The following is a 19,492-nucleotide window of genomic DNA, read 5'->3' as shown; positions in this document are numbered from 1 at the left end:
CTACGCAGACATCAAAGCCGTCTCTGGTCCCACAATCTGCCAGCCAACCAACTGGAGAGGCAGCAGCAACCTGTGCTGCCTTAAGGCCTTTTAAAAACATGGTGGAGTTTAGAAGCATTTTCCAGCCACCTCTGAGCTCCCAGAATAAGTCCAGGTTGACACATTTCAATAGGGGATTGCAGCCAATTATAGCTCCTGATGAGCTACATATACGATACTTGTGTTTGCCACTTGTAGAGACTTTTGTGTATACTTAAGAAAATTTTTTTTAGGGAATTGGTCCTAATAATATGGCAGCTTGCAAGTTATAATGAGTCCCCCAGGAGGCAGCAACTCATTTCACTCGCTCAGGCAATTTATATACTACTTATATTTAAATAAAACTCTAAGCAGAAAAGAGTTCTAAGAAAATGTAGTCCGGGTTCTTCTATTCCCTACTCAGAGGGTTTGGGATCTTACTGGCTTGGTTTGCACATCAATGGTTTACCACGATCACACCTTTATGGTCTATTTCGCTCCTTGAAGCCACGAATGCCTGGCTTTGTGTTATGTCCAAATCAGGGATCATGGCTTGTTTTGTTCCCAAGAAACCACAATCAGTAGCTGAGTTTGTTCTTGGATTACTGAGCTGGAGTTTTGCAGCAAACAAACCACAATCCCCAGTTCAGCTGCAAAACTAAGCCAGGGATTGTGCTTTGCTTCTTCCCAGGACAAGAGAATAGAAGCGAGCAATGTTTTACCACGATGTGCAAGCTGGGCCATTCTGTCAATATTTCCTTGTCAGTCACGAGGGCTGGGCACTCCTATTGACTGTAGAAGACATTTTTTTTCCAGATTCAGGGCTTTGAAAATTGATGTATTTGACAGATCCTAAGTGCACAATGCCAACTCATTTCTCTTCAGGTACATCATGGCAAACTGCTTCCAAGCCCTGAACAGGTATGTTAGCAAATACACTGCTATTTATGAGGTTTAGGCTAAGGCATGGAGGGCGAGGCTTACCCGATAATGAAAAAATACAAGTTTGCACAACCTCCTTCTGCATAACGCAAGACAAAAAAAAAATCCCTCATAAGCACAATTGTTCCTTTAGCATTCTTTAAAGGTTGTTTCATGGGAGGGAGGGATAGTTCAAAGGATGAAAGGACTCCAAACTATCCTGTGATTCTTTATGTAATCTGCTTCAGCTGCCAAAAGCACATTTGTTTCTTTGCGGTGTTGTTTTGTTTTCATCAGGCTAAAACCTTCATTATCCATCTCTTTAAACCCTCAGCCCAGAACCTCCAAATAACTACTTGCCTTCCAAAAATTGCGTGTCAAATGGAAATAAAAATAATGCAACAAGGAAATGAATTTTAGCTTCACGTTTTCCCTGTGCTCACTGTAAACAGTGGTTATGTATCCAGTAACAAAATGTTGTTATGGTTCAGTTGCTTCCCAACCTAGTGCCCTCCTGGTGTTTTTGACTACAACTCCCATTAGGTGTGCCAGACGAGGCTGAGAGAAGTTGTCATCTGAAACATCTGGATGTGCTAGATTGGGGAAGTCTGGCTTAGGCCAGGAACGGATGGCAGGGGAAGCATCACAGCTGGCATCACCTCATGGCAATGGTGGCACTGCCACATTCTGGGGTGGGGTGGGGTGGAGCAGTGCATCAGTGATGTCAGAGCACTTAAGTTGCACCACAGAGTCCACCTGGCAACAAAAATGCTGTCCACAGCACTGTCCATCTCACCTGCTACTTCTGGCTGAAGACATTCTACACAGTTCAATACAGTGTTAAAGAGTAAGAAAGCAGTACAATGCAGAAGGCAAGCTTTGAGTGCCTCTCAAAATATCACCGTCTTCCTACCTTCGAATCCCAGTTCTTGTTCAGGTAGTAAATACAGGTGATACAGCGCCCATCGCCATTGGGATTGTCTACATGACGCACATAGCCAGTTCCATTTCCAGGGTAGCAGGCTACCATTGCCTAAGCGATGAAATGCAAAGAGAATGAACATTGGTTAGATTTTTCTTCATGGATGTTTTATAGTTTGTTTTTTTGAAGAAAATACTTAAAATGCATAAACAGCAAACATCAATGGAACGCTCACAGTAAAACTGTTGAGAGAAACATATACCCCACCCTGGGAATCAATGATAATTGACACAGAAGCAAGCAAAGCGCGTGACACAAACTGAAATCAAGAGGATACCAAACTGAGATGAGAAAACCAATATGAACGAGATAAAATGGCAATAAGGGGATAATGCAGAAGAGAAATGGATAAAATATTTGCAGATACCAATAGAATTAAGTGAAGATTTTTTTGATTAAAAAATGAATAAACAAACCCCCCAAATAATGTTTCCACTTTTTTCTTAAACTTTCTATTTACTCTTTTTTGCCATGACCCAAACAATGCCAAGCTTTTCAATGCCACTGATCACAGACTGATTTCTGTAGGTGCTAACAAGATTATTCGCACACACCCCATTCTCCTGTAAAATCAATGCTTTTAAGAAGCAATGCTCCTGGATCAAGAATGTGAAACTCGTTCTCATTTCAACTGATTCGTAAATAATTTTAAGCTGGAGATTAGAAGCAGGTGAAACTGAGGAATAGTCAATCAAGGGCCGGCAGAGACCTTAAAAATACATTTTAAAAATTCTGCAGTATTAGTGTAGGAATGGTTGGCCCAATCCTGCCTGAAGTTGTCCTGTCTGCACATGCACACCCGCCCCACCCGAAATTCAAGCAAGCACCGTGTAAGCACAGGTTGTTAGTGTATGGTCACTGTCTAGTCCATTCTGGTGCTACAGTGCTAGGGTTCAAGGGGCCAAACTAGACATTCCATGAAAATGCTTATACTGACAGTGGCAACTACCTTTCCATCACCGCCAAAATTGTGATGCATTTGAAGCAGACCAAGCGGAGGGAAGTGGCATGAAGGGGCAACATGAAGCAGAAACTTATCATGCATACAGTTTTTCTTACTCACATTAGAACATAATAAAGAGTCCTGCTGGACCAGGCCAAGGACCAATCTGGTCTAGCTTCCTGTTCTCACAGTGGCTAACTAGATGCCTATGGGAAGCCCAAAAGCAGGACTCATGTCCAACAGTACTCTCCCCACTTGAAATTCCCAGCAATTTAGAGGCAGTCTGCCTCCACAGTGGAGACAGAAGGCAACCCTCAAGGCTAATAACTGCCAATAGCTCTATCCTCCAAAAATTACTCCAAAGCTGCTTTTACTGGTGATAACAGAAACTAGAGGGTTTGGTATATATATATTTCTGTGTAATGCCTAGTTCTCAGCCCTAAGTTATTCAAGTGATTTTCAAACGACACAATCCACTAGGAAGTTCTCCTGAGCAAATCCCATTGAAATGAATGGCAGGTGTGCAGAAGCACTTACATAGATCACTTTCATTTTACTGGGACTTTCCAAAGAGAACTTTCAGGGTGTGGTTTCAGAGTACAGGACTGAGAGTTGGCCAGGTGTGGATAACAACAGGCCATGTTTTCTTGCGAGGAAACAGGCTGTAATGGTGATGCTCTAAAGATTATCTCCATTTTCATTATCTGCCCCCGAGTTTGCCATATCCAAAGGAGCGTTTCTAAATGCTTTCCCATAGCCACTTATTTCAGGTACCATAATCACATACTGTTCTCTCATATACTCTCATTTTCTTTCAAAGTGCTCAAGTGATAGTTTCCTTCTTTCTTTCTGCTTTATATCTAAACACCTTGAAGGGAGAAAATCTCCACAGCCTGAGGTCGCTCTTGGCTCTTTTGCTGAGCTTTCCAAATCTATCAGACTACGCCGACATGGTATATGTGTCTGCTGTATGAGGCTGAGCTGCAGAATTGGCCAAAATATACTGTATTACACTTCTTGTTCTGAATATTTTCAATACACCATTAGTCCTCATTTTGTTTAGTTTACCAGACCAACAAATTTGAAACACCCACCATAAAGCGCAACTGAAGACAACAAGGGAGAATGCATGTTGCGTTCCAGGTGGGCAGGAAAAGGAGGTTCTTCACGGCACGTACTCATTCAGTCTGCTTTTACAACTGGAACAATATCGGAGGCCTGAGGCTGTCATTCCTGATTATCTTAATCACCACCACTTGCTGGAGGCCAAGTGTCTCCTAATCTGGAGAGGCAGGTGTCCATAGTTACAAGGGGAAATTCTCACCTCACCTCTCTGTGGGGGAAGGGGTACGGGTGCTCACCTGGAAGCCCCTGGGTCGGAGGCAGGTGGTGCCACAACCTGGTGAGGAAGCTTTGAAGTAAGATGCAATGGGAGTAACCATAGATCAGTGGAAGAGTGCATGCACTGCATGAAGATGCTCCCAGGTTCTATAGTTCTGCTCTATTCTGCGTTGGTCAGACCACACCTGGAATACCGTGTCCAGTTCAGGGTGCCGCCATTTAAGAAGGATATTGACTAGTTGGAATGTGTGCAGAGGAGGGCAACCAAGATGATCAAGGGTCTGGAAACCTAGTCATATGAGGAACAGTTGAAGGTGGTGGATTCTCCTTCCTAGGAGGTTTTTAAGCAGAGGTTGGATGGCCATCTGTCATGGATGCTTTAGTTGAAATTTCTGCATTGCAGGGGGTTGGACTAGAAGACCCTTGGGACACCTTCCAGCTCTATGATATGCCTTGCATCTGCAGTTAAAAGACTGAGGTGGCAGGTGATGTGAAAGACCTCCACCTGAGCCTCTAAAGAGCCACTGCCAGTCAGGATAGATAAAACTGAACTAGTATGCAATTAACCTGACCTGGAATAACGCAACTTGATATGTATTCTCTATCTTCTTCAAACACATAATATTTCCATTACCACAAATGTTCTCTCACTAAATAATATAGATTTGTAGAGAGGAGGACTTGATTGCCAGTAGTTTGGTAACAGGTTAAAAAAGTATTATTATTATTATTGTTATTTTATTTATACCCCGCCCATCTGGCTGGGTTTCCCCAGCCACTCTGGGCGGCTTCCAACAAAATATTAAAATACAGTAATGCATCAAACATGGTTTTCATCTGCTTGTACTGATTGGTGAAAATATGAATAAATTAACATATGTACCATTGGATATCTTGGGCCAATAAAGGGCAGCATACAGCTCACACCGGCTATACAAAGGAAACAATCTTGGCATAGTGCCATGTCCATTCAGTGATACTTCATACAGTCCTGCCCAGAGAGATATTATTGGATTCATATTCTAAACCCTCGGATTTAGAATACAAGAAAGGAAACAGCAGGCAAAACATCTCTTCCACCCTTCCTTTCGTCCCCACCGCCACATAAAAACACAATTGGTGGTTTAGTTACACAAGCCTCTCTCTCCAATTCTGGTTGAAATTCATCAAAGAATGCTTGCAACACAGAGAGCAAAGCAAATTAATGATAAAAAAGATATTGGCAATTAATTGGTAGTGGATGCCTTGCTTTATTTGTTCTAGACACATATACATAAAAACAGAAACACTGGACGTTTTGCAACATGGAACAGACAGTATGTTGCTTTTAATCAAAAGCAAGATAAAATCACCAGCAGTTATAGGTTTATAATAAATCCAGTTCACATGTTTCTGCATAGGTTGCTAGCTGAACAGATGTTTGGCACTCTAAACCTTGGCTGTGCTGATTACGCATTGGAGGAGGGCCTCAAGTTCAGTTCCCCTGAACAGATGACAGGTGCATTCAAAGTGAACCAGCTGGTGTGGCGATTGCACACTGAGATCCAAATCTGCAAGGATCATCGTAAAGTGCGTGAACCATTTTTAACCCTGTGTAGGAGCCAATCAAGAAGGCAATACATGCGTGAGAGTCTGTTGAGAGGCATGGATTAGCCTTACTGGAACATGGTTTGCATGTTGTTTGCTCTCAAGAGATCAGGTTCTTAATAATAATAATAATAATAATAATAATTCAGTCCAGCTAATGATGAGCAGCTGGAAACTTCACAGAGTCAAGGTGGTGTAGTGGTTAGAGTGCCAGGCTAGGACCTTGAGAGACACAGATTCAAAACCTTACTAAGCCACAGACACAAACTCTAGTGTTCAAAAGCCTTTGCCATAAATATATTTGTGAAGTTTATGAAGCTCGGTGGGTAACGTTGGTCCAATCACCATCTCTTCAGCTTAATTTACCTCACAGGGTTGTTGCAGGAATAAAATTGGATCCTACCCGAGATTTTAAGAGGGAAGCACACATTTGCTGTTTTTACTAGGAGTTATCAATCAATTGTTTATATCAGCACAGCTAGAGAAATGTTGCAAGACACTATTCCAAATGGCTTTGGATTTATGTCATTAAGGGGTAGGGTTTTGCACCTACTACACTGGGTTTTAAAAAAAACAACTTCCTGTTGAATTTGCAATGGGACTTTAATGGGAAACTATAACTATTTTCTGATCCAAAACCAAGAGGTAGGCTATATATTTAAATATATAAATATATATGAATAAATGATTAGAATAACGCACCCAAAAAAATCCTTATGTTAAAAAGTGACAGCTCAGGCAGCATAACGTGAGTGGAGAAGAAGGGCTGAAACATTATATACTTTCCACCAACCCCTAGATAAAGGCTTAAACAATCATAGAATTGTATAATTGGAAGGAATCCAGAGGGTCATCTAGTCCAACCCCCTGCAATGCAGGAATCTCATGTATCCATGACAAAAGGGCCATCCAACCTGTGTTATAAAACCTCCAATGAAGGAGAGTCCACCACTTTCCTAGGGCGTCCGTTCCTCAGAAGACACATTTTGAGGCTGATGGAACACCACAAAAGTTACTGGAACAATGTAAGCTCATCTGTGTCTGAGAAAGACCCTGTCCTGCCCCAAAACAACCCAAAGCACTTTCTCCACTTTCCCCTGTTGCTTTTGTTTAAACTGAAAGAATGCCCCCCCCATTTTTTAGGCCCCAGGATTGACTGGAGAAATGACCTGTTTTCTCACTGGCTTTCTTGAGAAAAGTTGGTTCATTTCCAGGTGAATTTAAGGGCAGGGGTGGGGTAGGGGGCAGAGATCTTCTCCATCTCTTAACTTGGTGGCAGGATCCTGTCCCGAGCTTGGGGGTGGGAGGGATGTAATTTCCGGACTTAGAAATGAATAAAATAAATGGATAAAAAAATTAAAAGCTTGCCCCCTCAAACTGGCTGTGTATTCTCACTTTGCATTTTCACCACAGAACAAAAGTCTGAAGGCTTTTTTTTTGGGGGGGGGGAGATAAAGGCTGAGAGAAAGGCTCAGGCCACAGAATTGTGATTTTTGCTCAGAGTCTGCTCTAATTATCAAAACAATTAATCTTTCTTTTGTGAGAAGGGTGTTGTCTTACTCTTTAGCCCCTTCCTGCCCCTCCACCCTTCAACTTATATTGTGATGGATATTTATCTGCAAGCCTCCTAACTCCTCCTGTCCTCTCATCATTAGGCTCCTTCCTGGGTTCCTGAACATTTAAACTTCTTGTTTTCCCTTTTTAAATCGCATGCAGCAGATGTTCCCATTTTCTGTCGTCCCCCCCGAAGTGCCCATAATTTAAGAACTGATCAACTGGACACAGAAAGCAGCCATGCCATCACAAGCCGACAATGCAAGAGGCTGTTGAAAACTAATTATTTTCCTGCGCAGGGCGCGGGAGGGAGGGGAGTCAGGAGCCAGCCTCCAATTAGCAAGAGCAAACACTCCGGGTGCATCAATGTATATAGATATATAATATATATGTATGTCTATATACACACACATGTTTCAGTGGAAGCTCTTTCGGTTCAGGGAGACTTCCTCAAACTGCTGTGTGTGTGATCTGGCTCCTTGCCAGCTAGATGATGGCTTAATGACAGTGCTACGTGCAGAGCGTGAGGCTATCAGCAATCAAACACAAACTTCACTCTAGAGTACACTTCACAGAGAAGCGGTCGAGGGAAGGGAAAGCACATAGAAAACATACAGCGCTTCTCAGTTCTGATTCTTGCTGAAAGCCCCCCCCCTCCCCACCCTACTATCCCCAGACAAGAACGTACACACAGAAAACCCTTTCATTCCCTTGCCTCTCGCATTCTTCTGGAGCTGAATACAAGGGGATACATACAGTGAGTTGATATAGTTTTTTTATTATTATTAATTTATATACCACTTAATATGCAAAATCCCAAAGCGGTTAACATACAACAAAGTAAGACAATTAAACAGAAAAGAAAAATTGATACACAACACTTAAAACTCAAAATACAAAGAAATGCATGGGTAAAAACATCCTATGCCCTTTTAAAATGTGTTTTTGTAGGGAGTGGCTATTGGGTTGTTATTTTTATTTTTATTATGTATTTTGTGGTTTTATATCTTGATTTTATTCTGTGAACAGCCCTGAGACCCCCAGGTATAAGGCGGTATATAAATTCAATCAATCAATCAATCAATCAATCAATCCAGAAAAGCCATCAAGAAAACATCCAGTTCAATGTCAATAAATAATAAAACAGAACAGTGTGAAGAATCTTATGAGCCAGAAAACACCTGCATAAAGAGATGGGTGGGTCTTCAGGAGGTGTTTAAAGCTTTCCATTCATTCTACATCATGAACAGCACATGGAAGGGTGGCCCAGAGAGTGGGCAGAATTCTGACCAGTGGCCATGTTAACTGGGGTGGATGAGAGTCCAGTAAGAGCTGAAATGCCACAGTTTCCTCAGTCCTGATTTAAAAGATAAATCCAGCAACGGGATTGGGACTGCCCTCAGAGCATCCTCTGTGGAACCCCTTTACCTCAGCAGTGCTTACAACCACCTTGTGGTGTTGGCCAGTGTCATTTTCCTAACATCACAGGTGGGTGGTTGAGGTTGAGAGAATGGTGTCTTGCATGAATAGTGCTTCTATCCTGCCCCTGAGCCAAGATCAACTAGCAAACCCAGAATGATGGCCTTCTGAGTTGCAGCACATCCACTTGCTTGAGTCATCAGCTCTGAAGAAACCTTAGTGCATTACACCTTGTTTGCAGTGCTTTGTGGGTTTGGAAAGAATATTCACTGTGTAAGGAAAACTTGTGACGGGCCTTCCCTAATACAGTGGTACCTCGGGTTAAGAACTTAATTCGTTCCGGAGGTCCGTTCTTAACCTGAAACTGTTCTTAACCTGAGGTACCACTTTAGCTAATGGGGTCTCCATTAGCTCCACGTGCCGCCGCCGCCACGCGATTTCTGTTCTCATCCTGAAGCAAAGTTCTTAATCTGAGATACTTTTTCTGGGTTAGCAGAGTCTGTAACCTGAAGCGTCTGTAACCTGTGGTACCACTGTACCAGGAACCAGTCTATTTAAGTGGGGGTTGGTGTTTCTCTAAGGACTGTTTGCCAGTTCCTCACTTCCAAGAGTCATATCCTCACCAAACATCTAAAAGGCATTCTTATATCACCCACAGTCATGGCTTCCCTCAAAGGATCCTGGGAGCTGTAGTTTAAGGGTGCTGGGAAGAGTAGCTCTGTGAGGGCATCTCTTAACAACTCTCAGCACCCTTAAAAAATTATGTCGCCCAGAATTCTCTGAGAGAAGTCGTGGCTGTTAAGGTGGTATAAGAATGCTTTAAAGATATGTGATCTTCTCCCTGTTTCAACACGGAATAGAGTCATAACCTTAAAAGGAATCTGCTTCAGGTTATTTTAAGTATATCTATATATGTGTAAGTTATATCTATACAGCAGGAGGGAAATGTGTGGTTGCTGAATTTTTCAGCAGTCCCTGCAAGCATTTAGAACTTTATAATTCTGTTTTATTAATCACCCAACAGAATACTGGCACAGCTGATGTATCAATTAATTAATGCCTTCTGGAGTGCCATTTAAAGTAAATATGCATACCTAGAGATGGCAACGTGAGGTTCTATGTTTAAAAACCACTGGCCCTGATCTGGTCCTAGTAACATTAATACAGTAATTAATTGATATAAGTCCCACTTGACAAGGACCTGTCCTGCCTGTTTTTTGTAAAGTGTAAGGCACATAGAAGATGATGCTATATGTCCGTAAGAAGTAGGAAAAGTGTGTTTTATCAGCCATATCACCAAACTGAAACTAAAACATCAGAGATTTTCAGTCTGGTTTTAAAAAGGGTAAGTATACCCTGTCTCCCTTTGATCCTATAAACTTTCCTGCACTTCTTTGAATGTATGCAATCCACAAATGCAAAAAACAAACAAACAAAAATCAGCACAGGAATTGTTTGCATTTAAGTGCTACCCTGGGGAGGGTCCCAGCCAATTATTTCATTTGCAGCTCCAGTCACAGGAACCTAAGAATCTGCCTTATACTGAGTCAGATCAATAGCTCATCAGAGTAGCCTACACTGGAATCCTGGAGAGCGGCTGCTATAGCCAGACAGGACTGTCTTCCAGCCCTACCTGGGGATACTATAGCAACAGCGCTTCCTTGCAAGTAGATCTGCTGGTAGGTCAGAGGTATAGCTCCACTGGCGGACTGTAGCTGGGTCCATTCCCACCAGCAGGTGCACGCACAAGGAGGAGGAGGAAGAAGATGCTTTGTGATGTCTGGTCCATTCCCTGGCAGCAATTTCTACTTAGGAGGAAGGGGATAGCCATTGCAAGCAGATTTCCATGCTTCAATCTGCTTCTGAGTAGAACTGCAGGCCTGGAAGGGGCCCCATGTCCAGATGTCATTGAAACATCACTAGATTATCTTCTATTAGGTCATTTTCCATAGGAGAACTCCACCAGGTAGTTCTCCATATGAGACAGATGCTCGCAGGTAACAGTACAGATTAACATATGGGGTGGGTGGGGACAATTGGTCTGAATGTGCCTAAATGATGGCAATGTTTTTTTGTTACTGAATATTCCCCAGTTAATACAAATTACCAAAGATTTCTTATGTTTTGTTTTAAGAAATGAAGTCATGCCTGATTCACCTGTGGATGCCATGGAAGTGAATCACTAGAAGGCTCAGGGCACACAGTTAACAGCCAGGTGAGGGAGAGAGAGGAAAAAAGGAGGTCTCTGTTGACCCCATGCCAATCACTCTCCAGATGTGTAGGATCATGGAACATGCACAGAGTCTTAATTCAGCAAAGCAGAAACTCGGAGGGGAAAAATACAAAAATGCAAAGGGAAAAAACAAACCCGCAAGAACAAAATGACAATCCAATTGCTTGACTTTGAAATATTCAGATTCAGGAAGCAATATAAGTACAAAGTAATTCCCAAGGGCTTCTTGTGATTGATTATCATTAATCACTTCAGAGGTGAAAACCCAGGGAAAGTAAGCGATTTTTCAACAAGCTAGTGGCAAGAGTTCAAAAGCAAATCAAGATTGGATGATGCCTGAAACAGTACTTTAGCCACAGGCCAAGATTACTGAACATACCAAAATCCGACACCAAGTTCTGCACATAGTAAAGTGCACACAAGAAACCACAGAAGTTCATATTTGCACAGCCTCCACAATTATTCTAGGAAAATCCTCCATCCAACAATTGCATGATGCACATGGCTAACAGTTAATTTGTATTTTATTTTTAAAGGTGGATCCAAGTTCCTGAGATTTAAATGGCAAAATATATGTACCTGTGCAATTGAGAATGGCCACATGCATAATTAACCACAGAAGAAGCTGCTGGGAAAGGACTGGGCCTCCCTTCTCTGTGTGAAGTAATCGGACGGTTTCATTGTACAGGCCATGGGCACAATTGAGGTGATGTGTGCTTCTTTCTTTCTAAGCTTAGGTACGAAAAGTACATGAGTTTACATACACAAGCATTAATCAACTCTAACTCACTTTCCTCAAAAGTTTCTTTCCTTAAAATTCAGTTTCTTCCACAAAAACCCATCTGGTTTTTGAGAGTCGTATATTGGTCCATCTGGTACTTTCTGCCACCGCATCCTCATTCTTGCTAGTCTTCCAAACAGTCAAAAATAGGGAACCTGCAGCCTTCCAGGCATTGTTGGACTGCCTCCCACCATCCCTTACCATTGGATATGCTTGCTGGAACTGATGACAGTTGGGGGGTCTAAAACTACCTGAAAGACCACGGGTTCCACAGCCCTCATATATTTCAGCCCCGACATCATTATTTGCCTTTTTTCCATCCATGTTCTTAAGGTCCAACCATAAGCCTCTTTTGAAAATACGTCATACTGATTTCAATGGGATTTACTTTACCAGTTACGTATATCTTTACATGGGAAGGACCCAAATAACATCTGATCCCTGTATGACACACACTGCACATTTCTGCAGCTCCATGAATGTTAGAAAGAACAAAAATGATATACAAGCCACCTATCATCATCATCAATTACATTTATATCCCACCTTCAAGGAACTTAAGGAGGAATACATGGTTCTCTTCCCAATCCATTTTATCTTACACCATCCCTGTGAGGTAGGTTAGGTTAACAGAGGACTATCAAGAGCCCAAGCATTACTGTCTAGTCTCTAGAGTGTGATACTGGTCTCTGATTATGAGGCTTATTATAGAGTCTAGTGTGACCACAAAACAGAACCTAGGATAAAGGTATGTTTGTGGCTATGCAGTTAGAAGCAGGCTTGGGATCATTCTCAAGGGCACCCCTTTATTTTCTCCCCTAAAAAGGGGGAAAACAATGCAAATGGGTGAAAGTCACCTCTGTGAACTAAACAAGACCTTTTTACACGTCATAATGACAGGCATATTGCTTGTTGTTAATAATAAACCTCTCCTACCTCACTTGAAAAGTGATTGTGTTCAAGCCATGCTATAAAATCCAGCTCTAGACTAGATAGGGGGTCAAGTCTGTTGCTAATGCAATGAGATTTATATCAATGGCACATTGGTGTTACCTGTGTAATCAATGGGAAATAAATGTCTTAAGATGTATAACCTACCATGGAGGAATCCTGATTATTTCCTAGTTCATCGATCATGCTGGAAACTGCTACACGAAGAAAGCAAGAGGATTAATCTCTCAACCCAAGAAGGAACATAGTTTCCCCCTGCCAATGCACACACACACACACACACACACACACACACACACACACGTATTTTGTCCTTTGGACAGTGACCCTGGAGAGATGCTGCCACCATCTGACAGCAAAGACGACTATGTTTTATGTGCTCACGCTACATGTGCACTTGAGAACAGGCCATACCTCAGGTTAAAAAGAGAGATATCACATTAGAACAAGCAGCAGTCAAGCAAAGCATCCACAAGACTGCCCACAGGATGCTAGACCAGAGGGGCCAGTGGCCTGATCCAGCAGCTCTTCTTTTGGGTGGAGAGGGCATCTCTCCCACACATTCCTAATATAAGATGAGTCCAGTGAAAAAGGCTCCCATTCTCCCCTTTGAGTTCGGAAGAAAATGGAACTGTGGCAATTCAAATGAGTGCCCAAGGCCAGCTTGACTGACCAGCGGTATGGGATGCAAAGGGGGCGAAGTCTGAAGAAACACCGTAAGAGCCTGCTGAATCAGGCCAATGGCACATTAACTCCAGTATCCTGTTCTCGCAACAGCCAACCAGGGTTACAATTGCCAAGATGGAATGCCTAGTTGCCATTTTTGAGCCTGATGGCTTGAAAGCTGTACATATTCTTCAATAAGACTTTGGGGCTCCTGAAATTCATTCTGATTGTGCAGATATAATTATACAGGAGGTGTTGCTAGTGTGTGAAAACAGTCAAGATCCAAGGATCCCCAGGCATGCACCTCCATATGGCACCATCCTGGTGTCTGGGCATCTTCACTTGGTCACAAGTGGCTGGCAGCCAGGTGCAAAATGTGCCTGGCACCTGGTGAATTTTGAACGCTGCCTGCAACAGTGCTCTTCGCACTTGCGATTCCCAGGAACTACCATTCAGAAGAAGCATCCTGCATCTGACAATGGAAGCTGAACATTGTGTCTAGCAGCCATTGACAGCCTTATCCTTTTGTCTAATCCTCTTTTAAAGAAGCCAGTTGCTCTGAAATAGCCGAGTTGGGTGCTGGTACAAGAAGCACGGTAGAAACTGCCAGCAGTTATTATAGCTCACTGAACTCTGGAGCCTGCACTAAGTCTGCTTTAGAACAGCACACTCTGTGCTCATTGTTGCTTCTTCTGAACCACTGCTTTTTGGCCTGTACATTGGGGGTGGGTTTTCACGATGGCACCAAAAGGACTGATATGCCTCATCCTCCCAAGCAAACTGAACCTTCAAAATGGACTAGACTACACTATGTGGGTAAGAAGGAATGAAGCTCCTACTTACGACATTCATCTTTTGTTTCCATGGGCTACGTAAGCCCACACTTCACAGGAGAGTCCCCTGAAGGCCTACGGGAACTTTCAAGAAGCTCTGCTATCAGCCAAGGTCTCAACAAGCAGAAGTTCCCCCCCAGGCCAGGTAGAGCTTATCACATCAAGGCCTTGCTTCATACTTAAGTGTCTGACAATTGTTTAAATGCTCACAGAATCAGACCGTGAGCACAAAGCATGCCGGCTTGCCTATCTATCTCCCAATCTCTTTGTGAAGTGCTTCTTACAATGCAGCCCCTCATCTATACTACATCCCGGGCGCTATTGCAAATACAATTAGCAGCATTACCTATATGTATCTCAGGCAATAAAGCAGAATCTAGTCTTAAGTCGAATGCCGCCAAGCACACAGTCATAACTAAACACTGCAATCAGCGAAGCGATTATTTTGATGAAAATATTAGCTGGCAGTAATCGGTTTTTATAGCCAAAAAATTGCTTTCATTGCTACAAATTGAGTGCTTGCACCAGACCTTGATCCAGCACGTATTAAGTGGAATTAAGTCCCATTTACATGGGAGGAAGTCGCAGCAGTTTCAACGAAACCTGTTACGAAATAATGCCTGTGTTCCAGCACGTCTGTGAGAGCAAGAAGAAGAGTTGGCCCAAATGGAAAGGGGGTGCGGATTTTGTTTTCCAAACAGCAGCAGCAGCACCGCCCATAAGATATCACTGTTTGAAAAACAAAGGCAAAAGTAATGGGGAACCAAATAGCACATTTCTCTGGATCAAAGTCAGTGAGCTAAGGGTGTGCCTACATCCACTTATGCAAACTACAATGCATGCATGTTCACTACTAGTTTGTATAATATCTAATTTTAATTAACAAAACTAAAGAAGTATTTTTGTTGCCAAAAAAAAAAGTTGTCATAGGAAGCTAAGTCAGACTATTAGTCCATTTAGTTCAGTACAGTGGTACCTTGGTTCTCAAGCGCCTTGGTACTCAAACAACTTGGAACCCGGAAGTAAGTGTTCCAGTTTGTGAACTTTTTGCAGAAGCCGAATGTGCTCCATTTTGAGTGCTACGCTTCCGTTCTGAGTTCCAAACTTCTGTTTTGAGTGTTACAATGAGGTCTGTCTGGTTTTGCTATTTATTTTGCGTTTTTGTGCCTCTTTTGTTTTTGTGACTGTGTGGAACCCAGTTCAGGCAATGACTGACTGATTGATTATTGTGTGAGTGCAGTACTTTAATTATTGCTTTCATTTTATGGATCAATGGTCTTGTTAGATAGAAATTTTCATGTTGAATTACTGCTTTAGGGGTTGTTTTTAAAAGTCTGGAACGGATTAATCCATTTTGCATTACTTTCTATGGGAAAGCGCGCCTTGGTTTTGGAACATTTTGGTTTAGCAAAGGAATTCTGGAACGGTTTAAGTTTGAGAACCAAGATACCACTGTACTGCTGACACTGACTGGCAGTAGCTCTCCAGGGTCTCAGACAGGGAGTGGGTGTTTTCTGCAGGGGTTCCAGAACCAGAAGTGGCTGTGGGTTGCTGATCAGGGACAGAGAGCTTAGGAAGCAAAATACAGGCAATAGGCACAGGAACATCAATGCAAAGCAATGCAAGCAGTGCTGGCACAGCTTTCCATTCAAGCTGCCAACAGCATCCATACTTTTAACACAGACTGCAAAATCAGAACCTATAATAGCAGAACTATTCATTAATTTAACTTCCTGCTAACATACGATTAATTTTCTGTCCGACCCAAGATGGAAGATCTATGCATAAACTGGAGCCCCTAGCAAGACCGGCGTTTTCATTCCCTCTTGCCCATAAGCTTTTGAAGAATGACATTTACTGAAGCAGCTGATTCTAGAAGGAAATAAAGATACCAAAGTAAATTGTTAACTCAATTAGACACCTGGAATTCCTTCTGCAAACAAACAGGTTTGCCTTTCAGCAGACGCACTTGCCTGCATCAATCAGTGTAATGAACATCCGTGCCTTTCCATTCATTAGGGACATTTTTAATGCATTATTCATTTTAAAAAAACCACACATTTCTGGAGGTGAAAATAATTGCATTAAAACATATAAGCAAATTATACTGGTTTTGGAACAAAAGGATAAGGAGTTGCCTTATACCAAATCAGGCCACTAGTCCACCTAGAGCAATATTAGACCTATCCACACATTGCTTGTGTGGATTTCAATGGCATGTTGACTTAGAGCAGAGCCACATTTTAGCCACACCCCTGACATCAGCCCTGCTTCCTGCAAAAACCAAAAACCAAAATATGAGCTCCCTAGGAGTAGGGGGCTCCACATGATCAGAGCACCTGGTTGTGAAGATGCCCCAATGGTGTGGAGCCTCAACTGAGAAGCAGCTCACCCACATCAGGGTTTCTTTACAGACACAGTGCGTGACACAGATAGGAGCAATGTCGTGGTTGAGGCTAAAAGTGCATGACAATCATATTCTACTAACATGTAAGTTGTGCTACTCTGTACACTCGGAAACTGTCCAAGGTTTCAGACAATGAACTTCTCCCAGGTCTGTCTGGAGTTGACAAGGCTGAATACCTGGGACAGTTTGCATGAAAATAAATACTTGATAGCCCTTCATAGAATTGTAGAGTTGGAAGGGACCCAAGCAGTCATCTAGTCCAACCCCCTGCAATGCAGGAATCTCAACTAAAGCATCCAAGACAGATGGCCATCCAACCTCTGCTTGAAAACCTCCAGTGAATGAGAGTCCACAACCTCCTTCCGCCAATGACTGTTGGGAAGGGCTGTGTGGTGTATCAAACACAGATCTTGGAAGAACTAGCCCCCCACCACCTGAGCTCCAAAACTAGAAACAAGACTACCAAGACCGTGGCTAAGGGAATGGCTTGGGGAAAGGGAGTGAAGGAAGAAATGCAGATGCACTCACCCTGAAAATTCTGCCCTGCACATCTACCCCCTTGCATTTGCATTTCCTTGTGGATTTAGAAACATACTGTCATTATATTTTCATAATGATGTTCTCCTGGACATATGAAAATTCAGTTCCTACAAGTAATCAGGAGTCTATGATGACTAAGAGCAAAAGGCATATTCTCTGTTTAGTTCACAGGAAAAGGTCACATACAGTTTAAGCAATTTACACAATACCTTTTTACAGGAAGCAGAAAAGAAGACTTGGCAACGTCAATGACAATGTGACCGATTAGGGGACCTGATTAACAACCTGATTTTAAAACAAAGCAGTTAGAAACAGTCCAGTGACTTCATGCTTAAGCTGAAGCAACCTATAGCTTGGACCCAATAGGAACAGAAAGAAAGAGCAGTGAGTATGTTTAAACTGCTCCATATCCTAGATCATAGGGGGGGGGGGGATATGTTTTTGAGTAGAATAAGATGGAATGGTAATAAAAGGTCCATGCATGGTTTGGTGGGAGTAGGCACCAAGAATGCTGGGACAGTTGGTGACTTGTTGTTGTTGTTTAGTCGTGTCTGACTCTTGGTGACTTAGTTATCCTCAAGGAACATTCTGGTGGACATGGAGCAAGTTGGGGAGACCACACCCTGAAATTAGATGGTTATATCTGGGCAATGTAGATTCTTCTACACCACTGCCCTCATTCATTCACATTAAGTGGGTGACAGGCTCATGTACCATCATGGTTCACACAAATGTTTCTGGAACAGCATTCTTCATTAACCAAATCTGATTGTTCGGATACTAACTAAATTCAATAAACAACAACTTCACTGTGTGCCCTCCAAGTAGTTCTGTGCCCGTGGAACAAAATCTAAAGAGAACAAATTATCATTAAAATTAGTATACAGACTACGTATGTGAATTATATCCATTCATCCTTTCTATTGCAAATGTACAGATCCTTGTACAATTATAATTGAATACATCTTCCACAATAACCTGTGAGAAAGGCCAAGCTGAGAGGAGCACATTTGTCCAAGACTCATTCTTATGATGGAAATTCACACCTAGGTCATGAATATAGAACAGGCTTCCTCAACCTCGGCCCTCCAGATGTTTTTGGCCTACAACTCCCATGGTCCCTAGCTAGCAGGACCAGTGGTCAGGGATGATGGGAATTGTAGTCTCAAAACATCTGGAGGGCCGAGGTTGAGGAAGCCTGGTATAGAATCAACCTCACTCTTTCTCTTCAAAACTTGTCTTTTCTGTGAAACCTGTGGCTTAGTCCTTTTAGTCCTTGCCTCCTACAGAAATCAAGTCTGGGTACATCGAAGTGGATTTGCACATATTTTCCTGCTACCCTTAGAATCATAGAATTCGAAGGGACCATGAGGGTCATCTAGCCCAACGCCCTGCAATGCAGGAATCTTTTGCCCAATGTGGGGCTCAAACCCACAGTCTCATGCTCTACGAACTGAGCTATTCTCACTGTCCTGCCTTCTCTTCCCATTTTCTTTTTATCTGTCCAGCCTATGGAGCAGGAAACCCGCTTATGCAATGTACATTAAATACCATGCATACTGGCATTGTGCTGAACACAACTTCATAGCAGTTCAAAATTTTTAATATATGTCTCCTGTATCCAAATCAAACAGTCTTTCAAAACTGGCTAAAGGCATTTTGCTTCCCAAAGACGCCTTCCTCCCACATTCTACGTATAGAAACCAATGGGACCAGCAGAATCTTACTCCAACATTGGCAATGGGACAGCATCCTCCACCACACCTGAAGGCAACAGGCTAGCTTAGGGGGAAAGGCAGGCCCTGTGGCACACACAACCCAGTCCTCCAGCACCTCTCCTCAGCATCTGCCCCTGAGAAGGGCCAGCCTAATGGTAAGGCCAGCCCTGCCTTCTAAATCACCTTATAGAAACCCAAGACCTACTTTGGAAAGCTGTATGTGGAATATAGTCGTATAAAAGGAGTGCTGTTGCATGAAAGAACTGAGAATGCAGTCGGAGTGAGGAAAAATAAAGGTGTGTCAAACTGTAGAGAGTTTTAATGCCTCAAATATTTGGAGGAGAAGGAGAAGAAGACGACGACAACGACAACGACAAAAACCCTATTCCTGTATATAATCAACCAGGCTAACTAATCTTGCTTGATAAACATAGATCTAAAGATCAGCTCTGACACACAGCTATGGCAACTGCTCCAGGATCTCTGCCAAAGCTGAATTCCTCTGTCCGATATCATAAAATGACTTGTCTGTTGTATTTACAATTCCAGTGGCTCTCGACTCAGTCTGATGAACACTGGGCATGCTGACAGTTAGCCA

At 42.6% G+C, this 19,492-nt stretch overlaps 1 protein-coding gene across 2 annotated transcripts in view; it reads right to left on the bottom strand.

Moving 5' to 3' along the window:
- EGLN3 (egl-9 family hypoxia inducible factor 3) overlaps nucleotides 1-19,492 on the bottom strand; it is a 39,848-nt gene that overhangs the window by 8,897 nt on the left and 11,459 nt on the right. For both annotated transcript variants that reach the window (XM_081001162.1, XM_081001163.1), the window contains exon 2: nucleotides 1,853-1,972. In XM_081001162.1, the coding sequence (XP_080857288.1) occupies nucleotides 1,853-1,972 (120 nt within the window). The remainder of the gene's footprint in view (nucleotides 1-1,852; nucleotides 1,973-19,492) is intronic.

This window comes from Podarcis pityusensis (genome assembly GCF_964106645.2).
Source record: "Podarcis pityusensis genome assembly, chromosome: 1".
In the NCBI taxonomy this organism is placed as follows: domain Eukaryota; kingdom Metazoa; phylum Chordata; class Lepidosauria; order Squamata; family Lacertidae; genus Podarcis; species Podarcis pityusensis.
This window is presented reverse-complemented; position numbering and strand designations above follow the sequence as displayed.